The 27,666-nt window shown below is 37.4% G+C and overlaps 1 protein-coding gene across 2 annotated transcripts in view; it reads left to right on the forward strand.

Annotated features, from left to right (window-relative positions):
- The window catches only part of LOC109099667 (procollagen-lysine, 2-oxoglutarate 5-dioxygenase 2), a 41,653-nt gene extending 15,802 nt beyond the window's left edge, over positions 1 to 25,851 (forward strand). The window contains exons 2-20 of one of the 2 annotated variants that reach the window (XM_042751566.1): positions 830 to 921; positions 1,038 to 1,174; positions 3,064 to 3,227; positions 5,669 to 5,781; positions 6,180 to 6,243; positions 6,577 to 6,674; positions 8,835 to 8,936; positions 12,366 to 12,491; positions 12,587 to 12,708; positions 14,075 to 14,179; positions 15,358 to 15,483; positions 15,741 to 15,882; positions 18,479 to 18,541; positions 19,706 to 19,819; positions 20,086 to 20,151; positions 22,137 to 22,241; positions 22,715 to 22,861; positions 24,146 to 24,271; positions 24,355 to 25,851. In XM_042751566.1, the coding sequence (XP_042607500.1) occupies positions 830 to 921; positions 1,038 to 1,174; positions 3,064 to 3,227; positions 5,669 to 5,781; positions 6,180 to 6,243; positions 6,577 to 6,674; positions 8,835 to 8,936; positions 12,366 to 12,491; positions 12,587 to 12,708; positions 14,075 to 14,179; positions 15,358 to 15,483; positions 15,741 to 15,882; positions 18,479 to 18,541; positions 19,706 to 19,819; positions 20,086 to 20,151; positions 22,137 to 22,241; positions 22,715 to 22,861; positions 24,146 to 24,271; positions 24,355 to 24,510 (2,168 nt within the window). In that variant the 3' untranslated portion in view covers positions 24,511 to 25,851. The remainder of the gene's footprint in view (positions 1 to 829; positions 922 to 1,037; positions 1,175 to 3,063; positions 3,228 to 5,668; positions 5,782 to 6,179; positions 6,244 to 6,576; positions 6,675 to 8,834; positions 8,937 to 12,365; positions 12,492 to 12,586; positions 12,709 to 14,074; positions 14,180 to 15,357; positions 15,484 to 15,740; positions 15,883 to 18,478; positions 18,542 to 19,705; positions 19,820 to 20,085; positions 20,152 to 22,136; positions 22,242 to 22,714; positions 22,862 to 24,145; positions 24,272 to 24,354) is intronic. The other variant, XM_042751568.1, reaches the window with a different exon arrangement.
- The last annotated feature ends 1,815 nt before the right edge of the window (positions 25,852 to 27,666 follow it).

Genomic DNA, 27,666 nt, shown 5'->3' on the forward strand with positions numbered 1-27,666 from the left:
GACTTTCAAATGCAGATCAAAGCATTTTTCTGAAGGCCACACCATCACATGCAAAAACAGTTGAGGATTTATTCTACATGGTTGTCATTTGTTTTTAGTCTTACAGTTGTAAAACCTACATTGTGTTACAGTGTTACAGATCACAAACATGCAACCTGTTTTTTTTTTTTTCTCAAGTTTGCTTAAGATTTCTCTGGGGCTGTTTTCCAATCCCCTAGAGATGACAGACGATTGAAGTTACCCAGCCTTTCACACCCCAATCTGGAATTCATTTTCCCACACTGCTCTACTAGAGGGTCTGTACCTGCTCATTGGCACATCCACCGGAAATGTAGCGGGCGCTTGCAAAACTAAGACCCTCTTCTGCTCACTAACCATCAGCACCACTGTTGCTGCCATCATATGTACTTTAACACTACTACTCATTATAGAACATGTCCTGCCGAAACCATTTCAGATCATGGTGATTTTAACTTTACTGTGCATTTATTCTCGCAAGAGGAAGGGATGAACTTTGGGAATCAGTTTTGTGAGTGTTGACATAGGTTTGAGGTTTGGTTTGGAGTAACAAGATACCCTCTACTTCATACTGTAGGCCAAAAGGAACATATACTGTATATTTTGGTAAAGAGGCTCTTTAGGGAATGGCAGGGTTTTGGACAACTTTAACTTAAAGAATCCTAGATATCTTAAGGTTTTTGAGGAATACAGTCTAGGAATAGTAGTGTTTCTACACTTCCACCCCCAAAGGTCATGCTATTTTACTTTGCTAGACATTCCATCTTTTTTCTAACATACACTTTTTATTTCTCAATTTTCTTGTCACCAGAAAAACTGCTTGTACTTACTGTTGCAACACAGGAGACTGATGGCTTCCACCGCTTCATGCAGTCAGCAAACTACTTCAAATTCAATGTGAAGGTAAGGTCACACACTCTTTCCCACCACTGCTTCTCACTTGGTAGATGCTTCATTTCTTCAAGCTGATGGTAGTATGTTGATTGAGGTGCTGTTGAACTGATATATGCTGTACACAGGTGCTGGGGATGGGAGAGGTGTGGAAGGGAGGTGATGTGGGTCGATCCATCGGTGGAGGCCAGAAGGTTCGACTACTAAAGGAAGCCATGGATTCTCTGGCTAACCAAGAGGACTTGGTGATCTTATTTGTGGACAGGTAATGTGCTTGGCAAGGGCCTTTAGGGAAAAAAGGCTGGATTATATTAATTGGCCATAAAGCTGGTTTCTTTTAATAGTTTGATGGGTTTATAGCGGTTTTAGAAACTTTTCAGATGGTTAGGCTGTCAGAGTCCAACCATGTGTAAATGATTAAAATTACATCATGAAGCACTTTTTTTCAGGATGCTCAGCCAAGATTTCTGGTCCCACTTTATATTATGTGGCCTTTACTATGTGATGCAATGCACTTATTGTGTACATAGGTTTTTTTTTTTGTTTGTTTGTTTTTTTAAATACCTGCATGGAATTACATATGTAATTAATTTTTGTAATTACATTTATAGTTAGACTGTTGACTCATCCCTTACACCTTAACCCACCGTTAAACCTACCCATACCACCAGAACTATCCCTAACCTTACCCTTGTCCGACCTCAATAGCAGCAAATGCATTTTGCAATACAATATGAACACATTAAGTACAACGTACATGTTTTGTGTAAGTACATAGTAGTTAAAGCCACTTAATATAAAATGGGACCCAATTTCATGTGTGAAAAGCCCCATAAATGGCATCAGATAGGCCGAACAGTAAAAATAGTGGCCCACATACAAGAGAGAAAAAGATCCAATATTAATTTCTCTATGTGGGGACTAGGTGTGAATAGACTCTAATTTGCTACAAAATACTTTTTGGTAAATACCTGTAATTGAAAATAAAGTATGCCCGGGAAAATATATAGTCTAGATATAGTTAAAATGACTAGCTAAATGCATAGCTTTGTGCTATGTAAATCAACTATAACAAATGTGCCGTAGGTTTAAATGCATGACCATTTTTTAACAGCCTTAGTGGAAGAAATCTTACAGTATTCACTGCCAGCTCAATGGGAAACAGCAAGACTCTGTGTGAAGGCAACCGGTTGGGCATTTGTTCAATTGGGCATTTTGTAACCGGTTGGGCATTTGTTCAACAAAAATTTTGTAGACCTACCTTCATAACCAGTGCTCTTGCGTTTTCACTCAATTTATGCTAATCAGCCATAATAAATGGCCTGTTATTTAACATCATCATTCAAGGGAAAGTATGGCATGTCAGTCTATAATGAAAGTGTTTGCGAAAGAAATGAGAGATTATTATGATCACAAAGTAGAAAAAGATTACTGTAGTGTTTGAAGTTAGCTTCACGCGTACCTGTCACGTACAGTGCTGTTTTATCAAGGGGTCATTTATATAAAACACCTCAACTCTAATCAAAACCTCATTGCAGAACTCTCTAAACTATGAAGCAGCTATTTATACACACACCCATATCTGGAATTAGACATATGTCTAGGTCCAAAACAGCTCAAAAAGTTCAGAAAGTTCAGAATAACAGCATTCACAGATGTAAGTCAGACATAGTTATCCTTATGTATAGCCTAAACATGTAGGTAAGAAGCTAGCAAATCAGAGTTCAAGGTTCCTCTGAAATATCTTTTACAGTAATATTTCCTTTAGAGGTGTAGTTCAGACCATTTTGCCACATTGAAGTGGTGTCACATATTCCAGAGATGGATTTTAGGTCATGCTAGAAAAATGGAAATGACTTGTGTGCACAGGTGCTCCCCAGACGAGAGGAAACCATGGTGCCTCCCTCACCGTTTACTTCCTCTGATGACATTTATAGTTACTAATGTTACCAGGCATATTAATAGTGTCTGAAATAGAAGACCTAAATGCCTACGAAATGCCCTGCCCTCACTTCCAGGAGTTCAGTTAAAATAGACATACATAGCTGATTAAATAAACTGGACGTGGATTAGCAAACATTGTTTGTATGTCTTAAATGTAAAAAAATGCTGATCGGTTGAACAGCCTATTTACTTCTCTTTTTCCCTCTTCAGTTATGACCTCATCTTTGCTGGTGGACCTGAGGAGATTCTCAGAAAGTTCCAGCAGACCAATCATAAGCTGGTGTTTGCTGCTGAGGGAATCATCTGGCCAGATCCTCGGCTGGCAGAGAAGTATCCTTCTGTCCGCAGCGGGAAGCGCTTTCTTAACTCTGGAGGTGTGTAAAAATAGAAAATACTGTACCAACTGTATAAATGTTATGTTTTGATGTGAAAGTTACTTCATAGTTACGCATCAAGGCTTTGCAGGCCCAAAGCCATTGTGTTATTGAGATTTAAACTCATTCAGTTCAGTTCAGTTGGATTTCCACAGCTCTCATATTGAATCAAAACATTTATCTTACACTGATTATGCATAAAAACCCCCAAATGGTTTCTAGCTTTCAAGTTTTCTTGAAAGCTAGAAACATTTGTTCACTTGAATAAAGTGTTTAAGGCATAAGTTGGTGATAAATGGGTCTGCATGTGCAATAGGCAAAAAAAAAATAAAAATAAAAAAGTAAGTCTGACATATCTACATTTACATAATGTTTTGATGTGCAATCAAATAGGCATTTGCATATAACAGACCATACACATTTCGTTTTACATGCAAACACCTTTACTTATCTGGTAGCTAATTCATTGTGCACACATCTGGTTACATTTTAAATCTATACCTGTTTTTGGATTTTTATCATTAGCTTGTTTTTCAGTTGTAAATGCATTTTGTGTTTTATAAATGTACTGTAAAGACCTCAAGTATATGAACAAAACATTTCTAGCTTCTATGTGTCATTACCTTCCCAACAGTTAAAGATAATTTAGAGCAAGTTAATTAAACAGTTAGCATGTACAGTATATAACAGGAATCTGGTTTAAGGGCACTAGTATATCAGAATCTGTACAATTAATGTGTACATTTGTTTAGTCTGTAAACATGCTATTTGTTCTTCACATTTCCTGCATTTGCGAGGTCATTCTTTACGAATTCGACTCAGGCAGCATATCACTGGGATAGGTCATGGCCAGCTGCCATATTAGCCGTATCATCATAGCACAGTTTGCACCAGACGCTTCTGTGTGGGTTTGTTTTGTCTGGTAGGTCTGGAAGGACAAACAGCAGAATTTCATTATATCGCTACAATATGATAGAGAAAATGTTTTCTGTGTAAACTGGCCAGCGGCGGTCACTCACCCTGTGGAATTTCCTGAGGGCCACCAGGCATAGTGCACTATTCATTCAGGGGTCTTCATGAATGGTGCTTTCATTTGAGTGTGTACGTGTGCATCCTTACCCAGTCTCTCTGTTGAAGAACAGTAATGTCAGCCCCTCTTTTACTCAAAAACCCTGTGGTCATCGCTCGTCTAAACTCTGAAGTCCTGGTCCCGTCTATTTTAATCTGGCCAATTACTGCTTTGACTGCAGTGGTCACTTTGTCTTGTGTAGTGTCCTGTCAGGGCGTTGAGTCTATGTCATTAACAGGGCAAGTTTGTTTGTTTTGGACTTCCTGTTCGATAGCCTGTACATCCAAAATTGAAGGTTGGTTTTATCCCTCCGGCTGCTCCGTAGATTGCGGTGGCTACTGTTTTGTTTCAGTTGGACCAGAATTGTCATGTGGATCAGTGTGTTTGTGGAAATAAGAATGACTGCACGGCACGGCCCGTCTCTTTCCGATCATCCCTTGCTTTGCCCAAATTCAAGTTTGTTGAAGGTAGCGTTGTTTCGATCGGTGGGAAAAACATTCTGGATTCTAGATTAAAACCACATGCCATAATGCCTTACATCTGGCTTTAGCTATTGCTTTCGAACCTGGGCATTATGTCAAGGGATTTACTTTATTGCGCTGTAATAAAACAAGATTCATGTCACCACATCTGAGGTGACCGCCTTCAGACTAAGACGATCTGCTAATTTAGCGAATGAACTAACATTTAAATCATACTTGCCTGAAAAGATGCCCTGTTTATCTTCATCTGGGTTTTGGCAGACAGATAATTTTAGATTTCCAGTAAAATCATTTGAGATGTGATAGTGTTTCTGAACTGTCCAGAATTTCTACTGCAGGCTTTGGAAACAGCATTGAAGACAGCTTTTAGATCAGCCAATGAATGTAGGCTATAGAAAAAGGTTATTAGGAGTTAAAAATGTAATAGTCTAGGGTGGTAACCTAACATAGCTCCTAATTACTGCCAAATGATGGTATCTAGGGCGCCAAGCCCTACAATTTTCATCTGTGGTCAGAGCTTCAGGAAAATGATGAGAAATCCGTATGCAAGTTGCTACAGAAACACAGAAGGCCAGCACATAGCTGAGGTCCTATACTGATTACAGTCCTTTATCTTGACTAGATGTAGAAAGTCTGTGCCATCTGAGGTTAGACGTGGCCACACAACACTTGTTGCTTGTCGGTCAGATACTTCTGCCAGACTTCTCCCACTGATTTGAGGGTTTGAGGAACCGCACCTCCTTAGACGAGACATAATTGAAATTGGAACTATTGTAGCCAGGCATACTATAATGTCAACGCTTCACACATTCTTTTACATCCTATACTTTCTTTTACAACACACATCTTGTAAAAAAAAAAAAAAAAACACATTGCGATGTCTTTCACAGGCATAATCGGGTATGCTCCATACATTCAGAAGATTGTGAACCAGTGGGACCTTCACGATAATGATGACGATCAGCTATTCTACACAAAGATCTACGTGGATCCACTTCAGAGGGTCAGTGAAAAAAACCCAAACCCAAAAATTAAAATTCTGTCTTCATTACTCACTCTCAAGTTGTTCCATACCTGTATGAGTTTATTTCTTCTGTTGAGCACAATATAAGTTATTCTGATGAATGAATAAGAATTTTGGTTTGGAACAAGTGAAGATGAGTAAACAATGACAGAATTTTCATTTTTGGGTGAACTATCCCCTTAAGGCACTCTGTGAGAACATAAAATGTGCTTGCAACTTGACCACATGCACTTATAAAACGCCTACAAATGTATCATACCACTCAAACAAAGCAAACAAACCGGTTAAAAATACACAACTATAAACAGTTTACACAGGGACAAAGGTCACACGGTCACTTTTACACAAACTCCACTGTGTTCTGTTCTTTATTTTAGGAAAGACTTAATATGACATTGGACCACAAGTGTGAGATTTTCCAGAATTTGAATGGAGCCTTGGGTGAGTCAATCCAAGATGGTGTATAAAACTTATAAATATTTTTCAGATATTGCATCATGCATAGCTGAGGAATAAATGGACGTCAAAGTTTGATTTAGATAACAATTTTGGTTTTGGCATCACTAATACTACTCCTCATAGAGGGATTTGAATAAATCCATAAATGTAACTAATCTCCTTTTGTGCTACAGACTCTGGTATCACCTCTAATCATGTGGCCTAGTAGTCTCAGGGCCCAGGCTTACAATTGTTGCCTGCTGAACAATTAAACACTCAAAAGAATTAGACAGATGTACTAAATCTAAGAATGCACAAATCTATTTTTGAATTTAGATGAAGTTCTCCTAAAGTTTGGAACGGAGCGTGTGCGGGTGAGAAACACAGTCTACAACAGTCTGCCAGCCATTATCCATGGAAATGTGAACACCAAGGTAAATGTCTTCTTTCTCTTCATGTCAGTAAAAAATGGGGACAGTGTAAAAAATGTTGACCTGAATCAAAATCACTACCATTTTCTGTGTGCTTGAGGTTACAGTATGTTAACTTTTTTCAGGCATTTTTCTATTAGGACACCTTTTAATAGATATTGAGGTCTTGGGCGTCCTCTGAATGTAGGTTTAATGGGTTTTTCAATTGAACGTAGGCACTCAGTGGATTTATCCAAATAAAAGGATGTCTGATCATTGTCACTGATATTGTAGGTAAAACAAATGTTTGTCAGTAGTAGAACTTACAAATTTATATGTCTAAATGTCTGTGCAATCAAGTCGTACATTCTGCAGTTTATTCAGTTTAATTTAAACTGAAAATTCTGTCTTCTACATTTCCTCATGTTGCGCAAAACTGTTAGTAACTCATGTTGTGTTCTAATGGAAAACTCTTGCAGTCACTGCCCAGCTGTCTTTGTTAAGCTGTAGAGTTTGAGATTTTAGCAGGATGTCTGGGTGATAATGTAATCTCAGACCCAGAGCTTTTCCTTCTGCACCTCATTGACAGATTAAACAAACACAGCACTGTGTGGAGTCATCTTCTCCTAATACGCAACCATCTGTGTTGTTTCTAATGAATAATCATCCACCCAGAGCTCACCCGTATGCTCTATGATTCATTCAAGCTGCCTTGTGTCCGTCCCAAAGATCTCTCAGGGTCTTTAACATGCCCTGGGGATTACAGATGTTCTCGTAAATACTCAAACAAGGTCCAATAAAAGTAACAAGGCTTGAAGATACACAGTAGTAGCTTATGACCAGAATGCAAAGCCAGTGGATTGGTTTATGGCTTCTCTTCATTTGGAATCAGTGAGCAACTCCTGTTTTCTGTCCGTTATGTTTAACCAACTGACCTCACAGCACTTGAGGTCATGACCCGCGTCTCTAAGGGGTTGTCAGTCTTAGCAGCCAACTATAAATGTTAAACTATCTAAAACTATCTAACACGGATGAACATGGGATGAATTAGAAAGACAGCATCTGGATACCATCTGTAATGTGGTTGAGGCTGGATTGAATTGAAGATCCCCTCCTTTATACTACAGTCTAACTTCCTGTAATCAAAAGCAGCATGACAAAAGAGTGCACAGCTGTCCTGCCAAAATTTGTGTCCAACAGCCAGTGAACAAATTAACAAGGAATATAGACTTGTCTTCCAGGAATCAAAAACTCAAAGCTGGTTTCCTTCGGCCAAAGTACAGTTACATGAAGGTGCAATATCCCTTCAAAATCAAAATCCATAAACATATATGGATCCATAAACATAAACATGATATATATATATAAGACTTTTTTGGAGAGAAGTACTAAATTCTTAAATGTTGTCATTGTATCTTGCCAGAGTCCCTTAGTTCTAATGTTCATGACATTTGTCTTCTTTTTCTGTATGATAAATATACAGTACTGTAAAGGTAAATATAGCAAATGTTTGTTGGTGTAAATAATATTTGATGTGGTGTCCCATGGGCTTCACAGAGGGTGGGTTGCTGTAAAATGCACAACTTTATCGCATCAAAGTAAATATTAAAGTTTACTTTTTCAGCAAAATTTGAGGCAACCTGTTTATGGGAACAAGCAAATTTGTTTCAGTGTCCTGATCTAAGATAAAACATAGTTGCTTCCCATAAGCCAACACGCTTTTTCAAGAACAACAACATCATTCCCTTCGGAACGGTTAATCTGCTTGATCTGTCAGACTATTTAAATACAAAATGAACATCAATGCGAAGTTTTGCTCCTTGCGACGCTATCCTGTAAATTCCCAATTGAGATACAAAACTCATTCTTTGATGCATGTTGTTTTACACGTCTAAAGTAACAGATCAGCAATAATTATCATTCTAGTTACTGTTCTGTAGGTCATGAAAATTTGACAGCAGGATTCATTTTTTGGTTTGTTGTCCTGACCAAAATTGGATTTAACTGCTCCAAGCTGGGATGGAGTATGGGTGTACATTTCCTATCTTGGATCATAAATCACCTCGTCCTTGTAAAATAAATATTTTAAAGTAATGCTTTTGATTATTATTATTATTATAATCTAATAGTATTATAAAAATAAATAAATACCTAAAATGTCTTTTTATTTTTTCTCTCCCACAGATATACTTCAATTACTTGGCCAACTACATCCCCAATGTGTGGAACTATGAGCAAGGCTGTACCATCTGTGACCAAGACATGGTGGATTTGTCTCAGCTTAAAGTGAGTCATCCAATGAAAGCCACAGTAGCTGTTTTTGTTCCTTTTTCTCCCAGTACCAGAAAGTTGTATCTTAAAATCACCATTTAAAACAATGAAACATTTCCAGCTCTATTAATGCATGCCTGTATATGTTAAGTGAACAACTGGCTATTCCTAGTTTTACACCTTTCTTAAATTATAAATGCCTGTGAGGAGCCACTCGAGGAAGAGGAAGTTGTGCACTGCTGTGGTGCAGGAAATGGCTTTTGGTTTTAGGACAGTTTCACTTACTGGGGTGTTGCTGTTAACCAGACTTCTCTTTAGCGGGCGACTCAATGTGGGGTTTTATCCACAGGGCAACTTCAAGTGGTTGTCCTGAAAATTTGTTGTAGGGTTCAGCTAAGGTTGGGAAAAGGGCTTTGAGTTCTTTCCAATAAGCCTGAGTTACAGATGTGGAAATAACACATTTCTTGCTTGTAGTATTTGCCAGAGCAAAATTCAGGCCGCAAACTGACCTGATAATACTGACACATGTATCACCATTTAATAACAGACTGCGAAGGTTTTCTGAGAGGTTTCTAGAATGTTATGAAGTTGCGATGAAATGCAGCAACAGATCTTTTCTTTCATATCAAGAATGAATGCAATGGGATGATAGAGTGAATTTTCATTTCATGTCGACATGTTTAGGTTGGTTGCTCGGTGGCATTGCTAGGTGCTTTTTAGGTTGATCTGGGTAGGTGCTCAAAGGCCCAAATCGAAAGATCCCAAATCTCTATGGTAATCTGGTCTCTGGTTATGTCTTGGACCATCTGTCACAAATCTGTAGAATTTTAAGACTGTTTTATGGTCCTCTAGGCAGAAATCATAAGTCTAGTCACTTAGAAAACTATAAGAGCAACAGTCCTCATCAATCTGCATGACGTGAGATGATCTATCCATAGCACAAACAGTGCAGGGCTGCATTTCTCAAAAGCATTGTGAGATAAGCCGATCGTAGAGACCACTGGAGACAGTGGATCTTCCATCTACTTATGATTATGATGCTTATGGGAAATGCAGCCCAGGATAGTAAGAAAATCCCAAAACAGTGTTTACTATGAATAAGAATGAATTTAAACAAACGGCAATACAGATTAAGGAACACTGTTCGGTATTAACTATTTGCATATTTTACTATTTACATATTACTCGCATGTTGGCTATTACTTACAAAGCACATATTAACTCTTTCCCCGCCATTGACGAGTTTTATGGCTTTCCATGCTTTCACTGTTATACACTCGGGGGTGCTATTACACATCTTCTGAACGAGCACAAAACCTCCCGAACAAAAACACACGTGAACAGGACGGAAAAAATAAACAGATGCATATTAAAAATAATGGGATCATCAGCAATAGACGGCATATAAATGAAAACTGCATAATGTTATGGAGTAAAATGATGATCCAGGAAGTGGTAAATGGCTGTGCAAGCTTTGGAGGTGTTGATGGAAGTGATTTACTGGATTTATGCTTTGATAATCATACTGGATATTATCCAGATGTAGTTTTTGATAAAAAATGTGATTTTCTCACCTTTTTGTTCAAAATTATACATTTTTATGAAACCTTCCTGTATTCAAGTGTGATTATTATATATATATATATATATATATATATATATATATATATATATATATATATATATATATATATATATATATATTAAGCTAGAATAAAACAGATTTATTTTTATTTTTTTTAGTAGAGGCTTTGATCTTTATTTTGGCGTATTGCATATTATAATATTTATATAGCAAAATATACTGTAGGCCATCAAATTTGAGTGAAAATCATCTATTTTGCTGGCGGTGGCTGGCAACTTTTTTTCAAAAATGCTAGCGGGGAAAGAGTTAATGCATGACCATATTTCAGATCCCTTAACCCTTCCCCTTATCTTAATGTAACGACTACAACAACTACCTTGCTTACTATTTAGGGAAAATTAGTTAATAGTGAATATGTGTTCCTAATCAAAAGTGTTACCAAACAATGCAATTGAGACAGTAGAGTAGTATAACTTTTTTTTTTCTTTGTCTGGAAAAAAAAGTATACTATATCTTACATTAAAGAACAAATGGCAGGAGAAATTTTTCACTTCAGTCATTGGTAGAAGCTCAGATGACTGGTCAAGTGAAACAAAAAGCCTTTTTTAACACATCAGACACATTTGGTGTATTTCTAAGTAGCACTGGAAATGGTGATGAGACGAAGCCCAGAGTCTGTTGTTTGTCAGAACGAGGGAGTGGCTGGGTCGTACCACTCTCATCTGCTCAGTGGTTTTGGGTTGGTTCTTGAAGAAGGGACAGGGTTGAAAGGGCCCCGTTAAAGGAAACTGTACCAGTCTAGACTCTGCAGAATCTTCTGGGTCTCCTGTTTAGTCCCTGCTCTTCTGTCAGTAACAATTTAAAGAATTCTGGCTCCATTCTAGGACACTCCCTTCGGAAACCCAGAGCCAAGGTCGGAACTGGGTAATTACATGGTGCCACTCAGGTCCCGTTTCATCTAGTGAGCCGTGTAGACTGGTCAAGAACCACAAAAGCAGTGGTGACAGATCTATATAACCTTAAGCTCAATGTCATGGGAAAGAAGCTTTAACTTTCCAGACCTCCAGCAGCGCTTCTTGCTATGTAAAAAATAAGGCTGGATGGTAAATTATTTTGCTATACCATTTTAGCCATAGTAGATAATATATTTGTTATCCTATATTCACATTATTCACATGTGAGAGAGAAACAATAATGTGAAAATAAAGATTGAAAACACAAGTCAAGACAAGGAAAACCTTGATATTAAGGGGTGTTACAGAATTTCACATTTGTGGTATATTAACTATTTTACTAGTTCAATGTTGCAGTTCATATGTAGTTCATCTATTCAGAATTAAGAGCTACATAATATTTGTTTTACTCTTTTAAGTTTTTGGTTTTTGGTTTTTCATTTTAGTTTTACATAACGTGTCACTGTTTTTGCTGTACAAATAATTCAATTAGATTAAGCATATTTCATTTATCAAATTAATTCACTGCATTATATAAAATAATAATAATAATAATCATAATAATAATCACTACAACAGGGGTTATTAAGTATGCCTCTGTGTATTAGTCCTGTGATGGACTAGTCATCCATCCCGGGTGTGTCCTTGCCTTCGGTCCAAGACACTGGGATAGGATCCAGCATCTCCACGACCCTACAGAGTTACTAAAATATACAGTAAATAATATCTTGTTGAGTTCCCAGCAAAATATTTATATTGCAATACACAATTATTGCACAATAAAAATACTCTTACTGTGATTTTTTTGGGGGTTATATCACCCACCCTTAGTGAAAACATTGTGAATAACTCAAACGCATGAAAAAGTTGTAATGTTTGACCAGACTTTTCTCTTTATCTAACCAGGAGTTTCCACAAGTGACTGTTGCTATATACATTGAGCAACCGACGCCATTCCTGCCAGAGTTCCTGGAGAGGTTCCTGAGTCTAGATTATCCCAAAGATAAACTGAATATCTTTGTTCATAACAGTGTGAGTGCTTGGCTGACAAAGCAATGAGAACCATTTGACCTTTTGGATTTTAGCATCTGTCTTTGACCGTGCTTGTTCCACATCTTGTTCTTCAGGAGGTTTACCATGAGAAGCACATACAGAAGTTTTGGGAAGAGAACAAGGATGTATTCCGCAGTTTTAAAGTTGTTGGCCCCGAGGAGAACTTAACTCAAGGAGAAGCAAGGAACATGGGAATGTAAGCGTCCCTTTAATTTCAGAGTAACTCTCGAAAATATGCAAATAATGAAGTAAATTACAATGCAAATCTGAGCAATTCAAGCTCTAACTCCTGATCACAGATAGACACAAACCCTTGCCACATGTCAGCAAACTTTTCAGCTCCTTACAAATAAAAACACATAGACAACATCCGACTCACCACAGAGCAGTAAATCTGCCCCTCCGATAGCAATGTACCAAGAAAATACATAAGAAGTTCTTCTGAACCCTTCTATTTGCTCTTAGTTTAGCACTCCCCAAAGCACTGCTGTCTCCAAGATTCCCATCCCAGCTCCAAAACTAATCTGCTTGTAAATGCCTTCTTTAATACAGTTACCGTAAAAGCTATCACAACTTTAAACCAAGTGACATCTGTAAACAAATGCTGCTAGATATGCCCATTTTGACTTTTCTGAGCTATTTTTACAACTATCTTTAACTAGCTGGTTCTAATAATAATTGTAGCTGCTTGTTTAAGTGTTATTATTACTATTGTTCATAATTACTTTTAACTAATTAACACAATTACATAATTACATAAAATAACTCCACATATTAAACTTCAGTACGTGACTTGTTGAATCGGTGATGAGTTTTAATTAACTGAGACAAGTTTAAAGACTGACATCCATAAGTTTTTAGTGGATGTATTGTGTCATATACTTACATCACATATTTTAGGGCTTCTCTACAGGATGTGCAGTAGACACATACGTTCTCTCAGCTCGTACTGTTGCTGTTTTCTTACTGCATGTCTGTGTTTGGTACACAGTGGCTGTTGACATGGTGATATCACTCAAGTTGTTTGTCTTAATTACTACTAGGTCCAAAAATGCTGGTTTGCATAAGATGTCAGAGCAGACAGAAGGTGTTTGTTTCCTGCAAATATTCAAATATTTAACAAATATTCAAAGAATGATACTCAGAGGAACATCATATTGCTCAGATATTGGTCTTTAATAGCTAAGGACACAGTTAAGTTCTCAGAAGTTCTTCTGAAAGACTTTGAAGGACAGAAGGACTCATACAATTTGGTCTTGGATGAATTTGATAAGAAATATTAGTGTTATTATTCAGATCTCTGACATTTGAATGCAGTTTGTCACATTTCAGGAAATAAAAAAGTTCAGCAGAATTCTCTCGGGTCAGTCTTACCCCGGGCGCCACTGCTCTGGGTGTGTGTTCACGGTGCGTGTGTGCACTTTGGATGGGTTAAATGCAGAGCATGCATTCTGAGTATGGGTCACCGTACTCGGCTGTATGTCATGTCACTGTTCATGAAAAACAACATTGACCTGAATTTTGCTATAATTAATAATGACACCCTCACTATTTTCTTACAGGGATTTGTGCCGGAAGGATCTTTCTTGTGATTATTACTTCAGCATTGATGCAGATGTGATGCTCACCAACCGACAGACCCTAAAACTTCTCATTGAGCAAAACAGGTAGTTTCCCTTTAATCAATGCCGAGCATTTCAATGCTTTGGAATTTTCCACAGTAACCGTTTTGTCTGAGGGAACAGACTTGATTCCCTCATGTGCTATGCCACTCTAAAGCTAAAATCCCTCAAGGTTTAAAAATAAGCACGGGTGGCTTCCTGTTTTCCCATGGTGCATAGAAACAGTCTGCTCTATATCACATGTACTTTTATAATGCCACTGGACTTTAAATAAGAAACAAGGCTGAACTCAGTCACATTTAACGTGACAACCTTAAGCGCTCTTTCGCATGACTATGGAGGAAGCCCTTTTTCAGATATTTTAAGAAGGCTTGGGAACTCTTTCTGCTGGGCTCTGGCTTGTTGAGTGAAATCGTATCCGGGAACCGTAGAAATGTGGAATTTTACTTTCTTGCTCTCACATTGTTGACCGACACTGTAATTTCCACTAATGTGTTTTGAATGACATGTTTACCTCAGAAAAGTGATATTCTGTATGCTTGTTGAGTTTAAGGTCACAACAGAGGTGAAGGGCTTGACTGTGTTACTTCAGGGTCACTCTCAAGATTATAAGAACAAAACCATATAAAACTGCCCTCATGTACCTGAATAAAAGGATGCCTTCTTTCCAACCTGACAAGAGTATGTTCTCACATGGATCATGGTAACCACTTATGTACCATAAACTTTAAACCAATCCATCCATCCCACCTATTTTCCAAACCACTTATCCTCTGTTGGGTCCCAGTCAGGGGGCATCCTGGATGGATGGGCAGTGCATTATAGGGCTAACACACAGACACACCTAAAGGCAATTTATTTTGTCCAAATAACCTATACTGCATGTTTTTTGGATTGTGAGGGAAACCAAAGCAGCCATAGGAAACACATGAGAACATGCAAACTCACACAGAAAGGCCTTCTGGTTCAAACTGGGGACCTTCTTGCCACCATGTCGCTCAATAGTCTCATCCTGGAAACTTCATTCAGTACAAACTACAGCAAATCTAAACATGTTTTGTTGTCATCAAATATCATCATCACGTTTGGTTTTCCTATAATTTTAAAGTCTTCTTGTGGTGGCAAAAAGCAGCATTATTTCTTACATAGTAGGCCTATCATACCGTAGTACATTTATGGACTGTTGCTGATTTTTGTGCTGATTTTTCCTTTTTCCACCTTAGAAAAATAATTGGCCCTCTTGTCACCCGTCATGGAAAATTGTGGTCCAACTTTTGGGGAGCCTTGAGCCTAGATGGTTATTATGCGAGGTCTGAGGACTACATTGACATCGTGCAAGGAAAGCGTGTGTGAGTGTCTTAGAGGATGTGATCCAGAAATTACTGATATTTCCCTGTATATAATCTTACTGGAAAATTACGAAATTGCATGTCCTTTGTTAAAAAAAGTGATCTACTCTATCCAAAGTCAGATTACTTTTTAGCATGTCCATTGCTCACCAGACCATGTCTTTACCAAAGTCTATTTTAAAATAATATTAAAAATATGGCTATATGACTATATGATAGATGACTATATGTTATTTTGTCTTTCCTTGTGTAAATAGTGGTGTGTGGAACATCCCCTTCATGGCCCACATCTACCTCATAACAGGCCAGACTCTGCGGAATGAGCTCAAAGAGAGGAATGTCTTTGTCTTGGAGAGATTGGACCCTGACATGGCCTTGTGCAGGAAGGCCAGAGACTTGGTATGACCGCCGGAACACAAAGCTGTACAATTATAGCAATTATAGTATTTAATCTAGATCAGCAACATTAATAGCATTTATTTTAAAATAGTCTAGAGTTGTAATTATTTAGATTGCTGTGTAATAAATGTAAAAAAATGCATGATAACTAAATAAGCTCCATCAGCAGCATTTCTATCATGCAGAATTACAATGGAAGACACCAGGAAAACTGTTACAATATATAATTAATGTTTCTAAATATAGTCACAAAATGTCATGGTTTCTATTGATAGAGCTGCAACTGGAATAAGGGAGGAAGAGTAGGTATGGAAGCCCTTTTCCTCCACTATATATATACATATATATATATATATATAAATATATATATATATCTATATATATACATATATATAATTGTGTATTTATCTCATGATTCTGACTTTTTTTTTCTCTCTCAGAATTGTTTGATGTTAACTTGCAATTCTAACTTTTTTCTCAAAATTGTGAGATATAAACTAGCAATTGTACAACCCCCATTCCAGAGAAGTTGGGACGTTTTGTAAAAATGCAATAAAATCAAGAATCTGTGATTTTATTTAAGTGACAAATGTACAAAGAAAAAATTTCCAAAGTTTTCACTGACCAACATAAATGTATTTTGTAAATATGAACAAATTTTGATTTTGAAGGCTACAACACACTCCAAAAAAGTTGGCGCAGGGGCATGTTTAACACTGTGTCACATCAACTTTCCTTTTAATTACAGTGTTTCAGTGTTTGGGAATGAAGGATACTAATTGTTAAAGTTTTGCAAGCAACATTTTCAGATGCTCAGCAGTCTGTGATTGTCATCGTCTGATTCTTCTTTTCATGACTGGTCATACATTTTCAACAAGAGTCAGATCTAGACTGCAGGCGCCAGGCAGGCCAGTCTAGCACATTCACTCTGAGTCTACAAAACCATGCTGTTGTAGCACATGCAGAATGAGAGCTGGCATTATCTTAATCTAATAACCATGGACTTGCCATGAAAGATATCATCTTGACGGCAGTGTGTTTCTCTGTACAACTCCAATATATGCCTCCATGTCAATGTTACCGTCACACATATGCAAGTCGTCCATGCCGTTTGCACTGATGCACTCATATACCATGACAGATGTTTGCTTTTGCATCTGTCACTGATGAAAACCTGGATGGTCCCTTTGGTCTTTGGGACTGAGAACTCGAAATCCATTTTTTCCAGAAACAAGTTGAAATGTCGACTCATCTGAGTACAGAATAAATTTTCACTGACTTTTTGACTATCTGAGATAGTCTGGGCTCTCTGGTACTCCTGAGCCCATGTGGCTATATTTGACACCGCAGCATGATTTCTTATGCAATGCCATCTGAGGGCTCAAAGGTCAAACACATTCAACTGGGGTTTCCTGCCTTGCCCTACATGTACTGTGATTTCTTTGGTTTCCCTGAATCTTTTCACAATATTACATGTGCTAGTTGGTGAAAGACCTAAATTCTTTTTTTGCATTGTGAAATGTGATTTTTGATTTGTTTGACACTTCTCTCGTGAAATTTATCACAAATTGATGAGCCATGATCCAGCTTTGCTTGCAAAGACTGAGATGCTTCTTTTATACCCAAACATGATACCTTGACCTATTACCAATTCACCTGCTTACTGTAAACTGTTTCAAAATAGTTTAAAGTGGATATTCTATTACCTTTTCACTTTTATTTTGCCTCTGTCCCAAATTTTTTGAAATGTGTTTCAGCCATCAAAATCCAAATTTGTACAGATTTACAAAATACATTTATGTTGGTCAGTGAAAACTTTGGAAATCTTTTCTTTGTACTTTTGTCAACTAAATACAAGTTAAAGAGAATGAACAAATCACAGATTCTTGATTTTATCAAAACATCCCGACTTTTCTGGAATTTAGGTTGTAAGATAAGATAAAAAGCTGAAATTAATTTCCTTTTTTTTTTATACTCGGTGGTGGAAACAGGCTTTCATAATACAGATTCATACAGATTCAGTAGATAATCAAGCAGTTCACCTCTAAAAACAGCAATTGTTCTATATTAGTTCGCATTTGACAATTCAGCCTGATTTCTTAATGCTTTGAAACATCTGCTGCACCTCTGTGACCAAGATGTAACTGGCAAGTATTCTAAGTATATCATTGCGCTATCGTGAAGGCATGGCGTGTCTGTCCTTTTATGGCAGCCTCTGTGATGCATTCAGTATGTTCTCTGCCCATCATCCTTTTCCTCTCTCCATTTTTCACATTCATAGTGTGACCTTGAACCAATGGGAATGTTTGGCTGTGTGCTTTTTGCTCCTCCTTAAAAAAACCTACACCACTAATAACTAACTATGGTGTTTTTCTAACTGTCTACAGCTAACTGCTTAGGACACCTAAAGGCAGCGCATAGCAATTTTATGAGCAGAAAAGAGTGCACAGGCATCTCTACTGTTCTGGTGGAGTTTAATGTGCTGTGTCCCTATCTTCCCTAATATTCTAATTTCTTAATCTCTCTCTCTCTCTCTGTATCTTACTATGTTTATGTCTCATTATATAATTTACATGGTGCTTTTCCTTCATTTTAGACAGTACAGAGAGAAAGAGAATCTCCTTCTCCGGAATCATTCCATATGCTCAGATCCCGACAGGTTCCTCTTATTTTGATTATTATATCATGCATAATTTAAGATTTAAATGCTTTAAAGCAAGGCATCACTTTTCCAAATGGTTAGAAAGTGATATTCCAACCAAACTAAATTAACAATTGTATTAAATAATGCAAATTTTGAAGGAAAACGTCTACTTGCATTTAATATGTGCTTGCTTGTGGTTCATACTGTATGTGTAATCTCAAGATCACAAGCATTGTTGTCAGACTACAGAACATACAGTCCCAGAGAACTGGGTGAAACAATTTTGAGATGAATTACTATGCATGTGGAAAAACCATGAATCCCCATTTCATGCTCAATGCGGTTGTTTCGTGGTTTTCCTATTCCATAAATTTATGTGCATGTGCTGGTAGGCATTTAAACATTTGATTTAAAACTACGGCCATTTTTGAATACATCTTGCAATAACAGATGTGTTCTCCTAAAAAGCGGAACCCTTTAGAAAAGTGATGCTATTAAGTTTAATAAGCTACATCTGCTTTTTCTGATGGGGTTAACAACTGGACAAAGCACCAGATATTATATATACACTGAACCATGAAATTCTACACAGTATTCTACACAGAGGTGGAAAGGCCAATGAAGGGTCTAATAGATTTCCTTCATTATAGTTTCCCCTGCAGTAACATCTATATCCAGGAGCAACTCCCTTCCAAACACACTAGTACCAGTAACATGAAACTTACCTTCACTACCTTGACTTATCTCAGTCTAGGTATTTATGTAGCACTTGTTACATTTGAATTTTTGCATTGGAATGAAAAATTACACTAATATGTTTGAGACCGGTGCAAGACATGTTTTGGTAAAGCCTAGACTGAGAGTAACTCTGGATCTTCTCACACTTAGGTGTAAGAACCCTTGTCCCTGCTTCTAGTATAGTAAACAGGAATGTTGATTCCTGAAGTTGCACTTTTCCCAGCATTTCCCTATGTTCCCATTCCAGTTCCTCTCGATTTTTATTGATTACACATTATCACAAAGTATGTTGATAATTTGTGATTTTTTTTTCATCATTGACTTTAAATTATTTGCATGATGTGTTTTATTCCTCATTTTACATTGTTTCATTTTCATTCGACTTTTTGCATTATAGACATCATTTGTAGTATCTAACTACCTTTTCTTTGTCCGCCACAGGGAGTTTTCATGTATGTTACAAATCGTCATGAGTTTGGAAGGCTTATTTCGACTGCCAACTATAACACATCTCATTATAACAACGACCTTTGGCAAATATTTGAAAACCCACTGGTAAGTGACTAGATTATTTGTGATCAAATGTTTCCTTTGTACAAAGTGTCTGGTACGATACATAAACAACAGGATCCACAAGTGTTCATTTAGTGCAACATTTGTCATCAATGATGTGGAGTGCGGACAGGGTAGACATACAATAAATCTGTGTTGACTTCCATATAGGATTTTGTCCGCCTGCCGAATGAATGCAGGGAGCTAATCACTGTTTGCAATGCAGGTCAGTAAATAGGCAAAAGTACTGATCCTCTTTCTTTTCATAGGACTGGAGAGAGAAATACATCCATCCCAACTACACCCGAATTTTCACTGACAACCTCTTGGAACAGGTGAACAAACATTTACATTTATTTAATTAGCAGATGCCATTCGGGTAGAGTAAGAACGATCATTCCACCATGGAGATTTAGTTAAAGTTAATATTCCAGAAAGGTTCTCTCAATTACTGAATGGGGTGTGTTTCCCAAAAGGTTGCAAGTTCCATTGTTACCAATATAGTTCAATGGAACTAATGATTATAGTTAGCTAACGATGGTTTTGGGAAACGCACCCCAGACTTGTGGGATAAGGATAGATTTGCAAAAGTAGAAGCAGGTACAGTAGGAGGGAGCCTTCAACTTCAGCTTCTTGCCTGATCTGGATGCTGTGTTCATTGATGGGCCTTTCTGAATGATGTTGCTGAATTATGGGCTTCCTAGATAAAAATGACCAGGCAAGCTGTGATTTGTGCAGCCCAAGGAAAGGAAGACAAGTAGAACTACATTTACATTTAGTCATTATGCAGACACTTTTGTCCATAGTGACTTACAATTGGGGAATACATTAAGCAATTCTTCTTAAAGAGGCAAACAGACACAAGAAGTGCTCGTGATACCAAGTTTCAGGCATTTGTTCAAATAAGTACACGCTAGAAAGGAAAGGAATATATAAAGAGAAAGAATTGTTTTATTTTTTATTTTTTAGTATGGAGTGAGTTGGAGTTGATGGAGTTTTCAGCTGTCGCTTGGAAATTGTCAGGGATTCAGCATTCCGGATAGGGTTAGGAAGATCATTCCACCAGCCGGGAATGGTGAACGAGAATGTTCTAGAAAGTGATTTTGAGCCTCTCTGTGATGGTACCACGAGGTGTTGCTCACTAGCAGTTTTCAGACTTCCGGAGGGGATATAGATTCGTAATAGTGAGTGGAAGTAGGCAGGTACTAAGTCTGTGGCTGTTCTTTATGCAAGCATCAATGTCTTGTACTTGATGCGGGTCGCAACTGATAGTTAGTGCAAGGAGATAAAGAGAGGTGTAACATGGGCTCTTTTGGGCTCATTGAAGACGTGCCGCTGCATTCTGAATCATTTGTAGAGGTTTGATTGTGCATGATGGAAGTCCAGCCAGAAGAGCATTGCAGTACTATGTGTTGTTGGCAAAGAAGTGGAAGGAAAATCCATGGGTCCATGATGGGTTCAAGAAATGTTGTGTATATTTAGAAAAAGAAGAGGCAAAGCACTGATCATTGAATCAACACTGCTCCTGGAGAGCTACCATCCTGCTGATTTAAGGTCCTACCCAATCAAACACAAATAAATGAGCTAATCAATGTATTTGGGTTTAGTTGATAATTTCAGGCCGGGTTTTAGAGCAGGGCTGGAACTGTAGTCTGCAGGATGGTATCTCTCCAGGGGCAGGGTTGAAGATCCCATTCTCTAAAGTCTAGTTTGGCTTTTTTGAGACTGTAAATCCACAGATCCTCCAATCAACCAGGAAGGTCGCTCTCCAGGAGCAGAGTTGGGGATCCCTGCCCTAAAGAATCTTCATGGGAGGCAGGATTCAAACCAACGGTTTCCAATGTTTCTAGTGTTGAGAAGGTTGATTGGATGAACTGTTGATTCAGTCTCAAAAGACACAAACTACTGCAACAGAACTAGGACAGATGATCTGGAGGCATCATCATTAAGTACGCTTATAATGTTAATGAAGTTTAATGAATTTAGTTTTATATTACAGTATAGACCATTCTTCATTATCTCTCTGATCCCTACATTGGCTGCTTTTGCTACTGTACCTTTTAGACTTTTGTATGCAAATGACTTCTGTTATGATTGTCAGATCAATACTGTATGAGGAAGTAAAGGAAACTATCGTTTTCCATGATGTCACCTTTGAAAAGAAAAGCATTTGTTCTTTGCATGACACTCCCATTGATGTTTGAATGAGTTGGGATTATTTAGTGTGAAAGTGTGTTATCCTAGAATAGCCAAATTTGTGATGGGTGTTAAGGGCAAAAGTTGACCTGATGATACTAAGCACCTGCTTATGTTTCTACAGCCATGCCCAGATGTTTTCTGGTTCCCTGTGCTCTCGGAGAAGGCCTGTGATGAGCTGGTGAATGAGATGGAAAATTATGGTTCATGGTCTGGTGGGAAACACAAGGTCAGATAAACCCGCCAGCCTTAAAACAGTCTGCACACTTTGTACAGGGATCAGCCATGAATGAAAAAGACTTTAAAAATGTGTAAATATAAAACAGAAACAGACTTTAGGTAACACTTAATTTTAAGGTGTCTTTGTTACACATTACATGCAATTACTATTATAATAACAATTAATTATGTATAATTACCTAAACCAAACCCTAATCCTAAACATAACCATAGTAAGTACATGTGGTTAATTAATATTACTCAGTAGTTAAATGTATAATTACACTGTAAAAAGGACACTTTATTCTCAGTAGACAAAAATGTGTAAATATTTAGTCAATTATATATGATATTTATTTTTTTCCAGTGGAAATGACCTTTTAGTAGACTTTACACAGTAGCACAATTGCTGATAACATTTACGTTTTTTTTTTTTTTTTTAGCATTGACTGATTGCCCAGTCATTGTGTTTTCTCTTTGCAGGACAAGCGTATCAGTGGAGGCTACGAGAGTGTCCCGACAGATGACATTCATATGAAACAGATCGATTTTGATAAGGAATGGCTGCACTTTATCAGAGAATTCATCTCCCCTGTCACTCTCAAGGTCTTCTCTGGCTATTACACCAAGGTGAGCCAGTCTGTATGGGTCTGAACAGAGTCATAATGAGCTGTTATATCAGAATGTCTGAGCATGTGTGGAGGAATTTCTCTCTTCTACCTCAACCTCATCTTTTTTTGAAGCATTTTATCCTTTAATGTTTGCTAGGATGAAACCCAGCAATCCTGTAAAGAACATGGTTATATTTCACCCCCAATTTAGAATATTTTTAGATTTAGGGTCATTATAATCATTAAGATCAAAAGAAGCCTTTGAGTCCTTTGAGTGTGGGTAAATTTAATTATTATTTGCATTCCAGTGTTTTCAATATCAACCCAGTTTGAGAATCACAGAATCATTAGCCACTATCATGACTCATGGTAAATGTAAAGTTACTTCATTTTTTCACTTTGTGGGGTGAAATATGACCAAGTCGTGGTCTTGATTAGCTTCTTGAAGTTCATCCATTAAATCTGGTTTATTTGAATCTCGGCTTCACACGCTCAAATGCAATCACTGAATCAATGAGCTGCTAAGTCGTTTTTTTTTATAATTTGCCCAATTTAAACAAATTTTGTATTTTGTCAGCCACCGGGATCTTTTTAGTACATTACACATCTGCAAGATTTCTGAAGGTTTGTTACAGCAGCCAGCCAAAACACAGCTTGCTAGATGAGCTTTGTTTGGTTTTTGGTTGACGTGACTCATGGAATGAGTCGAGTCATCTTTTTCTCTGTAATTTTCGACTTTCTCTCTTGTGCTGTTCTTTTAGGAGGGCTCTGTCCACTGTTAACTGGATAAGCGCTGTTAGTTCTCTGGTTGATTTGACTCATGGAATGTGAACTCTGGTTGGCACCGTGAGTTTGAGTTCTTTGTGGGTCATCCATTAAAGGGAAAGTAGACCCAAAAATTAAATTTATGGCATTATTCACTCACTCTTTCCAAATCCATACACTGTTATGTTTGCAGCAGAAATCAGAAGTAGAATTTAGACGAACGTTCACTAAGCTCTCTTCCATACAATGGAAGTACAAAGTGACCAAGTCTGTTTAAAGTACCATATACTCCATATATTCCTGTACCATTTCAAATCTTCTAAAGCCACTCAATAATCTTATGTGAGGAACAAAACAGCCATTTTAACTAGAATCTGTCACTGTTTGGAAAATACCTACTTGAAGATCCTTCACCAATTGTTTGTTCCACAGAAGAAAAAGTTTAAATGATAAAAAAAAAAAAAACATGTAACCAATCTGTCAGACACTTTTGAGAGTTAGGTTTTGATTGTGTCTCCCATTTGTTTTTTTCTTTCAGGGTTATGCCATTATGAACTTTGTGGTGAAGTACACTCCAAACAGACAAGCCTATCTAAGACCACATCACGATTCCTCAACATTCACCATTAATATTGCCCTCAACAACAAGGGCTTAGATTTCCAGGCAAGTTGATACACTGGCCTTACGTTTCCTAAAGTAGGTTTTAAACGCATTGTAGAATCACAGCTCATTTTCTTCTATTTCAGGGTGGAGGTTGTCGATTTCACAGATATAACTGTTCCATAGAATCTCCTAGAAAAGGATGGAGCTTCATGCATCCAGGTAGACTCACCCACCTTCACGAAGGACTACCTACCACCAACGGTACACGCTACATAGCAGTGTCCTTCGTTGATCCTTAGACTCACGTATAGTTCTAGTAATTCTACACTAGGAATTTACTAGCCTTAATATGTTTGTGTAGTGTCAGCTGTTTGTCTGTTTTTACTGATTTATTCTTGGATTATGTGTTGTGTGTCTGTTTGTATTTGCTGTCTTTTAAAACATTCACTACTGTCGAGAGAAAATGCTGTTCAACAGAAGTTTAGTCAAATCTATGGATGCATTCACACAAAACACACACGCAGGCAGAATTTCATACATATATAAACCTTGTTTCATTACTTAGAATTATACAAGAGATTTGACCATAATGTTTCTATTTGGGCAAAAAAGAAAGCAGGTGAAGTCAGTAACTCTTCATTTAAACAACTTTGGTTCAGGGTGTTTAGCATTAGCACTCATTCATAATGGTTGCCTTCAAGTCCTGCTTAAAAAAAAAAAAAAAAAAAAAAAAAAAAAAAAAAAATCCTGTTTACTAAATTTTTTATATATGCATATGCATTTAAGCGATTCTCATTAGAATAAAATGGACGAGCCTTATATTTTTCTTATATTTTCTTATATTTTAACATTCCAACAAAAACAGAAACATTTTAGTGCCATTGCAACAAAATTAAGAGCAAAGGGTGCACAATATTTGTGTAATTGCACTTTATTGTTGCATTTTAATCATTCTTGTATTACTGCAGAAAATGATGCAAATATTGTGCAAGCCTGTTACCCTTATAAATCTTATAAAGTGTAGTTTTGTGGCCAACTTTTGGGCTATTCTTCCTCAACAGCACATTAAATGTCTAAAAACCCAAGATTCTGTTGGAATTCTCTAACTGACACAACCCAATGTGCACTCAGATGCTCTAAGCTCAGAAACACAAAAAGGAAATTTTGTAAAAAGGAAGATGAGCTCAAAGTACTGTAAAATATCTAGATTTCTACAAATTGGAGAGCTGTTAGTGTCAATGATATAGCACATGACTTCAGTGTTTCCTCCATGTCGCAGCTGACCATGTTTTTAAGACATGAACCCTAATTACTAGGGATACATGATATGACACTAAGAATATGCTATCAAAAAAAAAATTAAGTATAATTTTGTATGTTTGCACAACAAGAAATGACAGGATTTAAAATTAATCCTTGTTGATTTTTTTTTTTTTTTTTTTTTTTTTGTGGACAAAGTTTTTCTGAAGGTGTTTTTACTGTAAACTATAAGGTAATAATGCCTTATTTTCTGAACTGAAAATGTCTCGGAGATGTCAAATGTTTTACATTCTCTTGTTCCTTACAAGTGTTTCAGCCAGGTCAGTCTCTTAACTTATTTTGAAATTGTTGAAATAATAAAAGATGTTTTTAAAGAGAAATGGCTGTCTATATTCAGTTAACAATAAATGCATTTTGCTGATTTATTTATTTTTAATAAAACAAAAATATGATCAAGCCAGGTCAAGATGGGGAACAGTCCAATAATTTAACTGCTGAACATGTAAAAATACAGTGCAGCTTTAGAAAAATCGAAACATTTCCTTTTTACACTTAAGCAAATATGACATGCCTTGAAACATTCACATTCCGATTGTCATACTAATGTAGTATAGTACGTGTGTGAGCACTAACACGCACCATCACATGACACTCGTTCTGTCAAACCATGCAAGTCTCCTTAAAATCAATCAGCACAGATTAGAACTTAAAGTGTTGACAGAGAAAACATGTAAACAAGAAGCAGACTGCTGATTTACTGTACGCAATCTATGATTCATTGTCAGTGACACATACTTGAACCCATCTTTAAGTGAGATTGATGAGTTGCTGGAATTTCACCATAACTATTAAAGGAATGTACGGGGGTGCTGATACTGTAGTTCCTCCTATGCAGCTGAATCATCTTAACTGGAATCAGAGGTGAGTTTAAGTCGTAACAGTACAAGTGAGCAAAGCGACTAAACAGTTTTTATAAACAACAAATAAAAGTCACGCTTACAGTTATACTTGTATCAGTAGTTTCTATCTCAGATCCTTATCCAACTGTCACTGAAAATGAATGACTTTGGGATTCTTTGTAACTGCAAATTATTGTCGATGTAAACGCACCTTGGGTGTAGACCACACAAACTACATAAAGTTTGAAAGTTGCCATAGCAAAGGGAGGTGGTGGATATGCCCTCTGATGCTGAAGTGAAAGATATTTTTCCTTTCCTTCATCTTTCGTCTCTTGGTTGGGGTTTGCTGGGAAGAACTCCCTGACTTGTTCAATGTTTCCGTCTGGGTCTGCGGGTTTGAGAAGCTGCTTAGAAATTCCAGCGAAAGAGGGAGGCATGTAGGTCAAAGACACGAGCGCAACAGCAGGCTACAGAAAGATCGCTTTGTGGCCGTTCTTCCCCTTGCAAACGGCCCTGAAAGATGACATTGATGCAGGGCAGTGGCACAGGAAACTCGCAAGGCTAATAAACTTACAGGTTTGCTGAGGATAACTTATCAAACAGAGCTGAGAGGGAAAGCTGTAGTCAAGACGATCAGTATGAAAGGTGAAAGCAGACAGGAAGTGTAAAGTCAGATCAAGACACTTGGTTAGAATTATTATTTTTTGACTGCACATTTTAAGAGAGCATCTAACCAGGGCTGTTTAGTCCATATAACTTGTGAATGTTCTGCATACCCAATCCATTTGAGAGAATGAGTATGCAGACTGGCTAATTAAAATAACTACAATTCCTTTGCCATTTGAGCATAACAGAGCTTACAAAATAAAATGCTGAATTCATATTCATATGAAGAATTCATATGTAACTTAATATGCATAATTAAATTGACTGAGAGGGTGTTTATGCGACGTAAAATGTAAAACTTTGTATGCATGTTGGCCGTTCATCTGCACAACAATGGCGGTTTAGGAGTCTAAAAACGCAAGTTTTTGAAAACTACACTGTTTGTATTTCGCTGTGTGAATTACAAAAATGCACATGCTTATACATCATGTGCATGCCAATTACATGTTTAGTCTATAGCAGTGGTTCCCAACCCTGGTCCTGGAGGCATCCCAACACTGCACATTTTGCATGTCTCCTTGATCAAACACACCTGATTCAGGTCATCAGCTCATTGTGTCAGAGAAAATGTGCAGTGTTTGGGTGCCTCCAGGACCAGGGTTTGGAACCACTGGACTATAGGAATACATG

Source organism: Cyprinus carpio, chromosome B24 (genome assembly GCF_018340385.1).
Source record: "Cyprinus carpio isolate SPL01 chromosome B24, ASM1834038v1, whole genome shotgun sequence".
NCBI lineage: Eukaryota > Metazoa > Chordata > Actinopteri > Cypriniformes > Cyprinidae > Cyprinus > Cyprinus carpio.